Genomic DNA, 12,677 nt, shown 5'->3' with positions numbered 1-12,677 from the left:
CTTTGCCCCTTTTCAATTGGGCCGGGGATTCTATATTTGGAGCATTAGTCAATGCATTAGTCAATGCAGAGGGGCAATGTAGCTTGGTGAAAGAAGCAAAGGCTTTTATATCACCAAAATTAGCTTCAGAAATTGCCTGATGGGTAACCTCAAGCAGGTTTCTTACCCTCTCTGAATCTGGATTTCGGTTTTCTCACCTGTAAAATGAGTCTCTTACCCACCCATTGGGGCTGTTAGAGAGAAGGATTACAGGAGATGGGACTTAGTAGGTGCTTGGTAGAAAGAAGGTCATTATCACATTTTAGAAGAGGTATGTTAGGGGTACCTGGCTGGCTCACTTGGTAGAGCTAGCGACTATTGATGGCAGGATCATGAGTTCAAGCCCCACGTTGGGCATGGGGCCTACTTACAATTTTTTTTAAATTAAAAAAATAGAAGAGAAATATGAATGAACAGGTAAAAGGGAGCGATGAAGAGTGTGGCCTGGCAAGAGTTAACTTTATCACTCTGGAAGGTGTCTTTCTAAAATATTCAACACATTTATAATAACCACGGGAATGGGTGTGTGTGTCTTTGCAAACAAAACATGTAGATGCATGTCTTCATGCCTGGGATGGCTTCAAGCACTGATTACAGCTTAAGAACAAGAGAATAAATGTGATTTCATTTGGGTGTTGAGGGCAAACCTCTGATAGTGCTTCTTAGCTGTGGCAGACACTAATAATTTGGGAGGGTTCCCACTTTGCTAGACACTGATCACAATTTATGTGTGTGTGTAGATGGGTAGGGTCAGTGTCCTTGCTGGCAAACTGTAGATGATGCTATCAGCATCAAGCTGAACCAGGGCTTCCTTGGCCACAAAATGGGTCTGTCTGTCTATCTATATGATATGAGTCTTGGTCATACACTAGACCTATTCTTCGTCAACTGGTGTTTTTCTCCCTTGTTTGCTTCTGCCCACAATGCTAGCCCATTAGTGCTATTAATAAGAGAATGGAGCATAGGGCTCTGTGGATGGCTGTCTCCATATGTTGCAACAGAAGGAGCACAGAGGTGATTGGGAGGCCCTGATACCAGTTCTGCCACTGACCAATGGTATGACATTAGCAAACCCAGTTGGCTAACTGCTTTGTAGCTTGATGCCCTCAGCCTACCACCCAGATGTATTGTGATCTTCCAAAGGAATGGTGAAAGGAAAAGTATCCTGAAGTATCTTAAATATTCTGGTCTTGGGGGTGTTATCTTTAGGTTCTTTCTTACCATATATTTCATGGCTAGGAGAGATACTCTAGCTATTCCAGCCAGAGTCTAATAAGTTCTTGCATTTCCTCTGCCCAGCCCTATGGCAAAGATGGGAATTCCAGTTGGAACATAAGGACAAAATGTAGAATTCAAGCCATCTAGTTCCTAGGCTGGAGGTCAGGGTTCTCTGCTTCATCTTCCCCAAAGGTCATTAGAGGTCTTTTCTAGGATAGCAACAAAGTCTTTTAATCTAATTTTTCCCCTAACTAATGAGACTCAGAGGTGACCTTCTTGAAGATTCCCAAGTACACATTTAATTCTGTATTGTTGTTCATTCCACAGCACACCTCAGAATAGAATGTCTACTGCATACCAGACATGGCATCTCTGGAGATACCATGGTAAATGTGTCAACTGAGCACCCTGCCCTCTCAGACCTTTGGTCTAGTGAGGGCAACAGGTGCAGAATATCTCTCCACATGGTCCCCACATATCTTAATCCTCACTTCTCCAAAGGTGGACTCCTCATCTTCCACCCAAGACTCTTCTTCCCCTAGGCTTCCTCAAGTCAGTAAAGAGATCCACTCAGTTGTCCAGTCAGGAAACCTGGGAGTCATCCTTCAAACCTCCCTCTGGCTAACCCACCTATTCCAATCTAGTACTATGCTATACAGTTTTTATCCTCTGAAATCAGTCTCAAATCTGTCTTCTCCTTGTCTTCACTGTCATGAACCTAGTCCAAGTCACCGTTATTTCTCTCCAGGAATTCACAGCCTCCTCACTGGGTTCTGTTTATCTGGTCTTGCTGCCCCATCCTCTCCCTTCCTTTATGTGTAGAATTGATACTGTATGGATTTTGGTTAAGTTCCTTTCCCTTTCTGGGTATCAGCATCTCCATACTAAATGGGATGAGGTCCTAATTCTTGTTCAGCTTTCTTTTTCTGCAGTTCCATGATCAGATGGTTCTTGATTACACTCTGATATGATTATCTAGACTTCCAATGAAGGCACTGCTGTGCCTGACCACTGGCTTCTCAGTGTGCATATTCATTCATTCATTTTCTCCATTCATTCAGCATTTACTGAACTCCCACTATATACTAGGCACTGTACTTAAGTGCAGGTGATTTGGTGGGGAATAAGACACAGGACTTGTCCTCAAGGAGCACAATCTATTGAGGGGTATAGACACAAACAAGCAATCTAGCAGATTCTGTGAGGTGGGGGCAATCATGGAAGGCTCCCTTGAGGAGATGACATCTTTGTAAAATATTTTTTATTTTTTAAAATTTTTAGAGAGAGACAGAGAGAGAGCATGTGTGAGTAAGCAAGTGAAAGGGGGGGTGAGAGCTAGAGGAGAGGGAGTGAGAGAATCTTAAGCAGTCTCCACACCCAGTGTGGAGCCCAGTGTGGGGTTCAATGCAGGGCTTGATCTCATGACCCTGAGGTCATGAACTGAATTGAAATCAAGAATCAGACACTTAACTGACTGAAACATCCAAGCATCCCTGGAGGAGCTACTATCTTTATTGGATCCTGAATGATAAATAGGAGCTAACCTGGAGATCAGAGACATGTACAAAGGCCCTGGGGCAGGATGTTAAAAGAAAGTAAAGCAAGTTTGGAAGATGGTAGACCAATTGGGAGCCTGTGGCAACACTCTAGGGAGACATGAGGAAGACCTGGCTGAAGACCATGAGGATAGAGAGAAATGAATAGGTTTGGGTTATATTTTGGAGGTGGAACTGACAGTCCTTGCTAGTGGATTGGATGCGGAAGATGAGGGAAGAGAGGTCGTGGAGAACGTTTGGGTTTCTGGTTCAGTCAACTTTGTGGATAGACTGTGATTTGCTAAGTTAGTTCCATTAACTCAAGGGGAAGAAACTGGTTTTGGGAATAGGGTTGAGGAGAAGATGATGAGTTCAGCTTTGGTCTTACTGAGTTTGGAATGGCATATCCAGATGGAGAGGCCTAGTCAGTCATTAGCTATCAGGATCTGGCACATGAGAAGAGCAATTGGGGCTGGAGGTTCACACTGGAGAGTCATTAATATGTAGAGGAAGTTCCTTTAGGAGAATGAGCAGACACTGAAGAGCTGAGTGCCCAGGAGAGCCAAGACACCAACGCTAAGTAAGGGGGGGGGGCAATGCTCTCATAGATGTGGGGTGCTGGCATACATGCTCATTCATTCCTGGGCGCACATCCCTGCCCCAAAGAGAGTTTCTCCATGTTATCTGTGCATCTCCCCCTTAAACTTCAGAGAAGGAACATTAAAAGTACTCAATTGTAACTTCTCCATTTTATCGTAAATGATACGTAAAGAGGAATGGGAACGGATATTTTCATGCTACCTGCCAGGAGCTCATTAACTCACTTAAATTCCTACAATAACCCTCACAAGAGCTATTATTTCTCAGAGCTGTAGAGACTCAGCGGTTAAGTCACTTGCCCAAGGTCACCTAGCTATTATGTGGCAATAAGGAGATTGGACTCCAGATCTGTCGGACTCCAGATCCAGCATTCTGATACCAGGAAAGTCTGCAAATGTTCCCTTTTCTCCTCTGCTTCATAGATATCATTTGCATCCCTTAACATAATGCTTTGCTCTCCATTAAAATACAAATCCCCTTGGGGAGAAGTAAAGCTCTAAGTTGTTGTCAGTCATGTATGCCTCAGTGGCAATGAGTTTCAGATTCTTCTGTAGGCATAAATTTTAATTTGATTGGAGAAGGACACTGGAAACTTCAGGGAGGGATAAAAAGACAAAAAGGGGCTAGTAAAGAAAAGCCAGCCCCCTCTCCGTCTCCTAACTAGTCTGAGGTGTGTGCTTTTAAGAGTCTTCGATGCTATTTTTGCGCATGGGTACCTCAGTAGTCTCCCCTTCTCTGCGGTTTTGCTTTCCATGGTTTCGGTAACCTGCAGTCAGCTATGGTACTGAAGCAGATGATCCCCCTTCTGACCTATTCACTAGCAGCCTAACGGCTACATCACAACACCTCCATCTTTCCCCTCGTTTTACCTCATCATGTAGGCATTGTATCAGCTCACCTCATTTCATTTCATTTCACCCCATTAACATAACTTTTTTTTTTTAACAGCAAAGTGTTAATAGTTGTTCTATTTTATTATTATTGTCAATCTTGTGGCTGGTTTACAAACTTAACTTTATCCCAAGTATGTATGTATAGGAAAAACAATAGTGTGTATATATGTATATAGGTTTTGGTACCATCTGTGGTTTCAAGCAACCACTTTGGACGTCTTGGAACACATACCCATGAACAAGGAGGGACTACTGTCTTTTATATGCAGAGCCATTACCAGGTCTGTTACCCCAGTGATGTGGGGCCAGAGCTGTGGCTGTGGTCTGATCTAAGGTGACCCGAAACTGCATCCTAACCCCAATGCCGTGTGGTCAGCGGGAGTCAGCCAGCCTGGGGTTCAGTAGGGTGCTGCAGTTCCTGGCCTCAGGCTCAAGTCCCAGCTCAGTCTCTTGAGAATTCCACCCTGCTGCACATATTTAAAATCCCTAGCAGATGGAGGCAAGAGAGCTTGTTGGAAAGACTTGGAGGAGTCCCTTCTGCCCTGTCTGGGTCTATTTGCCAAAATAAATGACATGTATCAGGGCAGGGCATTGGTCCAAACCCATTGAAATTCTGCTAGCAGTCCAAACAGTGCTGGTGTTTCAGATTGGTTCTGTGAAATGATCAGAGTTAGGAAGACAGAAATGATGTGTGAGCATCTGGCTGCTGCAGCCTACTGATGGGGATAGTCCCAGGGGCGGGCCGGGGGTAAGGGGGAGCAGCCTCAAGGACCCCCTAGGACATCTGCCACTGGCGAGCCGGGAAAGAGCCACACACTGGCAGCAGGCAGTCTGGTTGGAGTCTCGTACTGTTTTCCTCACTAGCTCTGGGAACTGAACAAGTCCTTCTCCTTCTCTCCGCCTCTTCCCCCACCCCCACCCCCATGTATAAAACAGAACCTAGATGAAATGGTCTCCAAGGGCCCTTTCTGCTCGAACATTCTGTGACTTCTCTGACACTGGTTTGATTTCTTTTTATTTGTATTGAGAGAGAGGCCCACCTACCCACCTGCTTATCTGCAGCTGCTGTGTTCTTACACTGACCTCTGCTGGCCATTATGAAAAGTGCCACCGATCGCTACTTCGCAGCAGAGCCCAAGCCCCCCCCCCCCCAGCCCAAAGCAGTTCATCATTTATTTAGGGTTAAGCTTCAGCAGTAGAGTGAGCACAGAGACAGGAACCCTGTGCCTTGGAGACGAGCGAGAAAGAACATGCATCTGGAAGCACAGAGCAAGCATATCTAGAGATGGCTGACAAAACATCCCAGAAAACAAACGTTGTCTCTCACTTCTTCTTGTAGTCATCTTCATCTGTTCCCAGTGCTCTGAGCCACTGTAGGGTGACACTGCAGTGGGGAGGAAGAGTTCTTGTCTCTTAGCCTATGACTGCAGGCTCTAGAAGGGCCTGGCACCCCACTGAGGAGGCAGTTCTAGGCTCCTGGAACCTCAGAGGCCTTGAGACATCCCGCATGCCGTTTCTGGCCCTTAGGTAGGCCTGAGAGCTTCCTAGCTGAGGCCAGCCCAGAAGCTTACCTCAGAGGTAAGCATACCCCTGAGGGGGGCCATTTCAGAAACCCCTTTGGAAAAAGAATTAGCATCCAAAGAATCTACAAGTCCTTTCAGAGACTCACTTTAAGCTCTCTGTGGCAAATTCAGCATGGCAGGCCCTTTAAGAGAAAGGGAGCCCCCCAGGGAATCCTATCTTTTCTGGATGGAATCAGATTTCCTGTTGAGTCCAGTTCTAGAATCGCCTCATTCCTACGTCTCCTTAGCTACTCTTGCTGAGCATGTGCTCACAGAGGCAAGAGACCAGAGTTGGAGCGTGCCAGCCAGGCCTTCCCTGCTCAGGCCCTGGTGATGCGAGCAAGATGGGAATTGGGCCACACCACAATCCGCTCTCTCAGTGCAATGGTTTATTGTGCTCTCCGCCTACCATCCCTTGATGTGAGAAAACTTTGGGCAGGCCTCAGATTTGGGTCAAGCTTGCAGTGCCCTGCCTGCCTTGTCTCTGCTAGTAATAACCTGGCCTCAGCAAGCCCATCCTGGGTCCTGTCCTCCCACCAACCACTTCCCTCCTCCCCCAACAGCTGCTTCTTATCTGTCTCCCTTGTCCCAGCCTCAGGCAGGCTGCCCTGGCCTCCAGCTAACACACACATGTTCTGAATGCTCACTGATGAGTTTCAGCCTCAAAATGCTGCCTTTCTCCCATCCATCCCCTATCTCCAAACCTCTGAGGGTTCCCTGTGAGCTCCTCTATCAAGTCTTCAACTCTCCTTCCTTGCTTTCCAGGCCCCCCTCAGTTGGGGCCCCCTTTCTTTCCAGCGTGGGCCATGACTCTCCCCAACCATGGACAGAACGTAAGCATTTCCCAGGCCTTCCATGGCCACCACTTTCTTTGTGCTCCTGGACCACTTAGGCTCTTGTACTGTTTGCTCTGGTTTTATGGCTTACCTTTTAGACTTCTTCGTTAACCCTCAACACTCCAGCATTGTATTTTTATAAGTATATAAAATCTACAATATTTTATATAAAATATACTTATATTTTTATAATTGGTCTTCTTTTTAGTATTGGTTTTTTCTTCTTTTTTGGTCTTTTTCTTTTTCTTTTACCATATATGCAAGAGTAATAAATAATAGAATCATTACATAGAAAATTCCAACAATGGGAGATAAAAGCATAAAAAGTGAAAGTTCTCTTCCTGCTCCATCATTCCCAGAAAGAAGCCCATTAAGCACTACACAGCCTAGCACCTTTTGAAAGTTATACGTTGGGTGTTGGAGAAGGTTGAGTGGTGCGTGGTCACCCCAGAAAATTGCATCTCCTTGGGAAGAACCTCTTTGTACTTCCTTAGATGAGTCGTCAGTCTTTGGGCGGCCTGACTGACACCGGATATTTTACTCTAAAGGCCCCACATAGCTGGTGGCCACTTGCATCTCCAGTACGTGATTCTAACCACTGCCTAAAGCATCTGTCCTTTTTCCAGCCTTTTAAAAAGTAACCTTTGCGGGTGAATATTAAGGAGCCTGTCTAATGGGCTTTTCTGAGTTTTTCACAGATCTGAGGAAATTGCAGATTTCAGTCTGAAAAAGGACCAAGAGGTGGAGATGGGAAGCATTCATGAAAATAGGGTCTCTACCTGGTAGGGTGTTGTGTTCTCTGAGAGGTAATGCTCATTACTAATGGTTTTCATCTTTCTGCCAAGAATATTCAGTACCTACTGGGATTTGTTCTAAATGATAGACTAGCCCACCTGTGTTGCACCCACTGGGGTTAATTCTCTGTCTCTGTTAGCTTGAAAATGTCAGCCTGAACTCTCATGCTTAATTGTTACAGGCATTTTATAGCTAATGCATTCAAAATCCTCAAGGTGCTCCCTCTTGCTATCATAATTGATGTTTTGTGCATATTCTCAGGCTTCTTGAATTTTACACATTCAGCACTCTACAGATGGTGGGTTGAAGGGTAAGAAGAAGAAATAGAGGAAAAATAAACAGTGTGTGTGTGTGTGTGTGTTTTCCCTGTAAGCATCTGTTTCCAGTTGCAGTGATGGGGCCCTGGGATCTGCATATGAAGATGAGCTTTTGCAGGTTGACCAGCCCAAAGATCCTCTCTGGATCTTTGTCCCCTCTCTGGATCCCCCGAGGCAATGTTCTTTAGGCCTAGCCATTCCAGACTTCACAGCAAGTACGGGATTGGCCATTTGAATGTGAGATATAAAATGTCACGATGCTCTCCAGTGTTCTGTTCTTTCACTATTTTGACAATCTGATGGATGGCCTGGCACTAACCAGGAAGAGGATAATATTATCCTGCCTGAATAACTAAGAAGTACAAAGTTGAAGGATCTTGGTGCACATGAATCTTATTAAATGTGCTTATAAAATATGTTCTATCCAAATAAGCTTAGCGGCCCTGAAAATAGCCTTTTCTGACCCATGTCTGGAACTTTGGCATGCTTCACAGATCTCTAAGCCAAAATTACTTAGCGAAGTGATGACAGTGTTCTCTGTGCATGGGAAAATTGGAAGTGTTGATGTTGAGTCCCCTATTGGCTAACTGCACCCCTTCTCTCCATCATAGGGGCGACCAGGACCAATTGGAATTCAAGGTCCAGCGGGCCCTCAAGGATTTGCTGGCCCTAGTGGTTTAGCAGGGTTGAAAGGAGAAAGGGGTTCCCCAGGCCCCCTGGGACCATATGGACCAAAAGGAGATAAGGTAAAAACACCAGAGCTTGGTTTTTCTTTGAGTATGGACTACATGTATGAAGGTAAAAGGTTCTAAATCTCATTTATGGAAATAATACTAATAAAAAAAGCTGCTAGAAAAGTGGGCTTGCTGGGCTGGGATTTCAGGTGGGTTCAATGTGGGCATGGGTCAGAAGTTCAATCAGCTGGGCAGGAGACAACAGGAATCCAATCAAGGAGACTGGGAAGCAAAGCGTCAGAATACTGGGAAGAAATCTGGGCCACAAAGGTAGGGAAAGACACTCCAGAAAGGAGGTTGATCATGTCATGGCAGCTGGCTGAGTTTAGCAGCTTAGTTTATATTCCCTGCAGACTTTAATCACCTCCCATTCACCCCACTGGTAAAGGAGGTATTCCCACCCCAGGGTTCTGGGGATGGCAGAAGATATGACCCCTGACGCCAGATGGAAGAGATTGACATCAGGTTTATTAGTCACCTATATTCACAGTAAAAAGTAGAAAGACACGACACACCACACAGGACCACAAAATGGTGGGTGGAGGTGCACTCTAGAACAGAATAAACCAGAAGGGGCAGTGGGAGGCAACACTGAATAATTCACTGGGCCATCAGGGACTGAAACCCACGACTCAGGAATAAGCAGGAGCTGCACCTTCTCTGTTTCATAAGGAGGACCATTTGCCTAGGAGATCTTATCTGTGGGAGCAGAGGAGATAGGGGGACATGGGACTAGGCCTTTAGAGGCCCTCCTGGTTTTCCCAGATATCAAAACAGCACGTTATACTGAACCGTTATTTTCAGTCTGGCACCATATTGCTTAAAATAAAAACTGGTCTCAGAACACAGACATATTTAAGACCTTGAGTACAGGCAAGTGATTACCCAGACCTGGAGGAGGGAGCAAGGTGATGTAATGTGGAGAGGGAAGTGCACAACACTTTTCAGCTTAGGTCACAAATCACATGGAAGAACCCACTTAATCTAGTGGAGATCAATTAGAGTGTCTCTTACCTTCTTTTTCCCACTCCTTGTTTTAGGGTCCCATGGGAGTTCCTGGCTTTCTCGGCATCAATGGGATTCCAGTGAGTATGTGCACAGAGGCATTTTTTAATATCACTTCTAGGTCGCCTTGGCCTTCACCACATCCTGTTTCAAGTGTCGAGATGCACACGATCGGGTTTGAAGCAAAGTGTTTGCACACACTTTCCCAGGGATTGAGTTACAGGTAGCACTCAGTCAGGTGGCTGGAACACGCACAGGCATAACCCTCAATATCTTAGCCAAGAAGAGTTAGGTCTTGTGGTTGAGGGGAGATTCAACCGGGGATGATATGTGGAGACACACATCAGAGCACATGCATACTGCACACATCAGAGCACATGCACATGTATTATAAGAAAATTAAAGGGAAAAAAGGAATAGTAAGAGGATACATGAATTAGACAGAAAAATACTTGGTGGTATCTCAATACATTTCATTCCAGTAATTTGTTCTCTACAGCCTTGTCTCATTCCAGAGTGAATTTCCCTTTAGTTTTTGCAGAGTGGCTGTTCCACAGATCATGCAGAGACAGCCTCTTCCCTTTATCCTGAGGACCGGGATTTGCTGGATATAAGTGAGGAATTTGGAGCTTACAGGCATCTCTTTTTCCCATTTTATCTGATCCAACCCTTTGGGTGCTCCGTTCACCCTGTATTCTTATTTATCCCACCACTGGAGAGTCCATGAATAACATTTTGCCAGTGTTGATTAACATTTTACCAGCCTTTAAAATACAGTATTTGCAACTTGCTGCTGTCACTTTTTAGTTCTGCTTTTTGTCACGTGTCTATATATATCAAATCTGTAGCCTAGGCTGTGTTTATCTATGGCAGTGGTTTTCAGCCTTGTTACGAAGAAGACCCAAAGGTTTGTGTGGAAGTTTGGTGTATGGATCAGGGAAAAGTAGAGCTTCTTTGTTTGAGGGAGGTTTTAGAGCCTGTTTTTATCCTTCCAACAACCTCTAAGGCATTTTTCTGAACCATATCTAAGCACAGTTTGGCAAATTCTGGACTTAACAGCTTCTAGAGTTATACTGCATTATCATCTAGTATCAAGGAAGGGGGCTTAAATCTCTTTGTGCCGATCTCTAGGTATTTCTTGTGCACCTGCTGGATGTTGTCATTTTACTACAGGGATACAGAAAAAGCATATGAATCTACCCTCAGATTTTCATCTGGGGGTGCCTGGATGGCTTAATCAGTTAAGCATCTGCCTTTGGCTCAGGTCATTATCCCCGGGTCCTGGGATCGAGACCTGCATCAAGATCTCTGCTCGGCAGGGAGTTCGCTTCTCCCTTTCCCTCTGTTCCCTCCCTGCTTGTGTGCGCTCTCTCTCATTCTCTCTCTGTCTTTCAAATAAATAAACAAAATCTTAAAAAAAGATATTATCATCTGATCCATTTTCTTTCCAGACCTAGTATACAGTTGTGAAGCTGGAAGACAGAAGTCTCGTTTCCTTCCATTTGTTATCTGTATCAAAAAATTGGCCAACAGAATTCTGCATTTTATCCAACTGCAGAGTCTGCAAAATGCCCAGAAATGGGCCAGCAGGGAAATAAGTGTATGGGGTTGGCTGTTCTTTTATGACATCCTCTGGCATTTTACCCTGGCTGTGTTCCTATCGGCACTTGATCCAGGATCCAGTTCAGATTGTGTGGCTTCTGGGAGCCAGGGGTAAGGAAAACGAGAAAGCTGGAGAGCACCTCTTCCATTCCTTTTGGGGAGCTGAGTGGGGGAAGTTGGAGCCTGCAGCAGCACTGAGCCCGTCCTCCTGTCGTCTCTTTTTAATGGAGGCTGGAAGGAATTGATCACTTCTCTCTGGGGGCTTCACTGCTTGAGAGAATGAAGTACGGTGTCCAGATTCCTCCAAATAAATGTACTACCCCTGATGGAAGTTCCCACTCCCTGGGCCCTTCCCTTGACCAAAGATTGTCTGTGTTTGTTTTTGACTATCAATTGCTTTAGCCTCAGGCCCCAAGGCTCTCTCACTCCATTAAATTATTCTCCCTTGTTCTTTCCCTCTCTTCCAGTGGTTCAAGATGTATTTGTTGGGCACCTTCTGTTTGCTGCTTACCTCTCCCTTCCATCTCCAATCTAGGAGTCCTTGGTATCTCCTTATTACATGTGGCCCACGGTATTTATTAGTTGTCTTGTGTGATGGTCTTACCTAGCTTTCTTGAAAGTGCAGAGTACATCTCCTACTCTACTCGCAGGCCCCAGAGATCCTGGGGCTAAATTCACCACATGCTAGGAATGCTAGAAATATCTGTGGGACTGACTCCAACCTCTAGTGCCCACAAAAGCAATGGTTGTCAGACTGGCAGGACTCCCTCAGACACAGGAAGACTAATTATTTTGCTCTGCTTTCGGCAGCTGAAACCAACAGCTTTTCCAACACATCTTACTAAACTGGATCACTGCACAAATCTGATTCCCCACTTAATGTTGGCTGATCGCTAACATATGTATCACTGGTTTGGGTCCCAAAACTCCATCGTGGCTGCCATGGAGGTAGTTTCAACATGAGTGAGCAAATAATCATTTTATGAATCATTCAAGTCTGTGCACCAAGGGGCACAGCAACCAGTTGGGAGAATGAACAAACAAGCATTCATCAAGATAGTCAACATTAGAATAATGTAGACTCAGGGCAGTAGGCTTGTGGTTTTTCATGATATCACAGCTGTGCACTGGGGATGTGGGCACCCACAAGAAATGCATGTTTATCAACTGTTTTCGTTCCCATCAGTTGGAAGCAGAAGTTTTCAAGTTGTCCTTTGCAATGTATGTTTAGCTTTTCTCCTGGAGTTAATCTCAAATATTTCCCTTCCTAGAGACTCGTAAATGAACACACCAGATTTATATCTTCAAAGTGGACACAGACGTCACCAAATGGAAAATTTTCCCTTTGAAATCTGGGCCTGGAGGAGTGTTGCTTTTCTGGATTACAGCCCATCTTACTCTGTGTGTTTGGTGCCTTGTGGTTGTATAGAATCGTGGTGTCCTCCCTCCAAGAGCTACATTCTCATTGAGAGCTGGCCCACACATATGTAAAATCATTAGCTAAAACCAGAAGGGGCCAAGTGCCCGAAATGCTGTGGTAC

The 12,677-nt window shown here is 45.1% G+C and overlaps 1 protein-coding gene across 4 annotated transcripts in view; it reads left to right on the top strand.

The window, feature by feature from the left end:
• COL4A6 (collagen type IV alpha 6 chain) overlaps positions 1-12,677 on the top strand; it is a 281,441-nt gene that overhangs the window by 204,473 nt on the left and 64,291 nt on the right. For all 4 annotated transcript variants that reach the window (XM_032331816.1, XM_032331817.1, XM_032331818.1 and 1 more), the window contains 2 exons: positions 8,407-8,541; positions 9,570-9,614. In XM_032331816.1, the coding sequence (XP_032187707.1) occupies positions 8,407-8,541; positions 9,570-9,614 (180 nt within the window). The remainder of the gene's footprint in view (positions 1-8,406; positions 8,542-9,569; positions 9,615-12,677) is intronic.

This window comes from Mustela erminea, chromosome X, assembly GCF_009829155.1.
Source record: "Mustela erminea isolate mMusErm1 chromosome X, mMusErm1.Pri, whole genome shotgun sequence".
Classification (NCBI taxonomy): Eukaryota; Metazoa; Chordata; class Mammalia; order Carnivora; family Mustelidae; genus Mustela; species Mustela erminea.
Note: the sequence above shows the minus strand (reverse complement) of the source record. Positions and strands in the feature narration are given on the sequence as shown.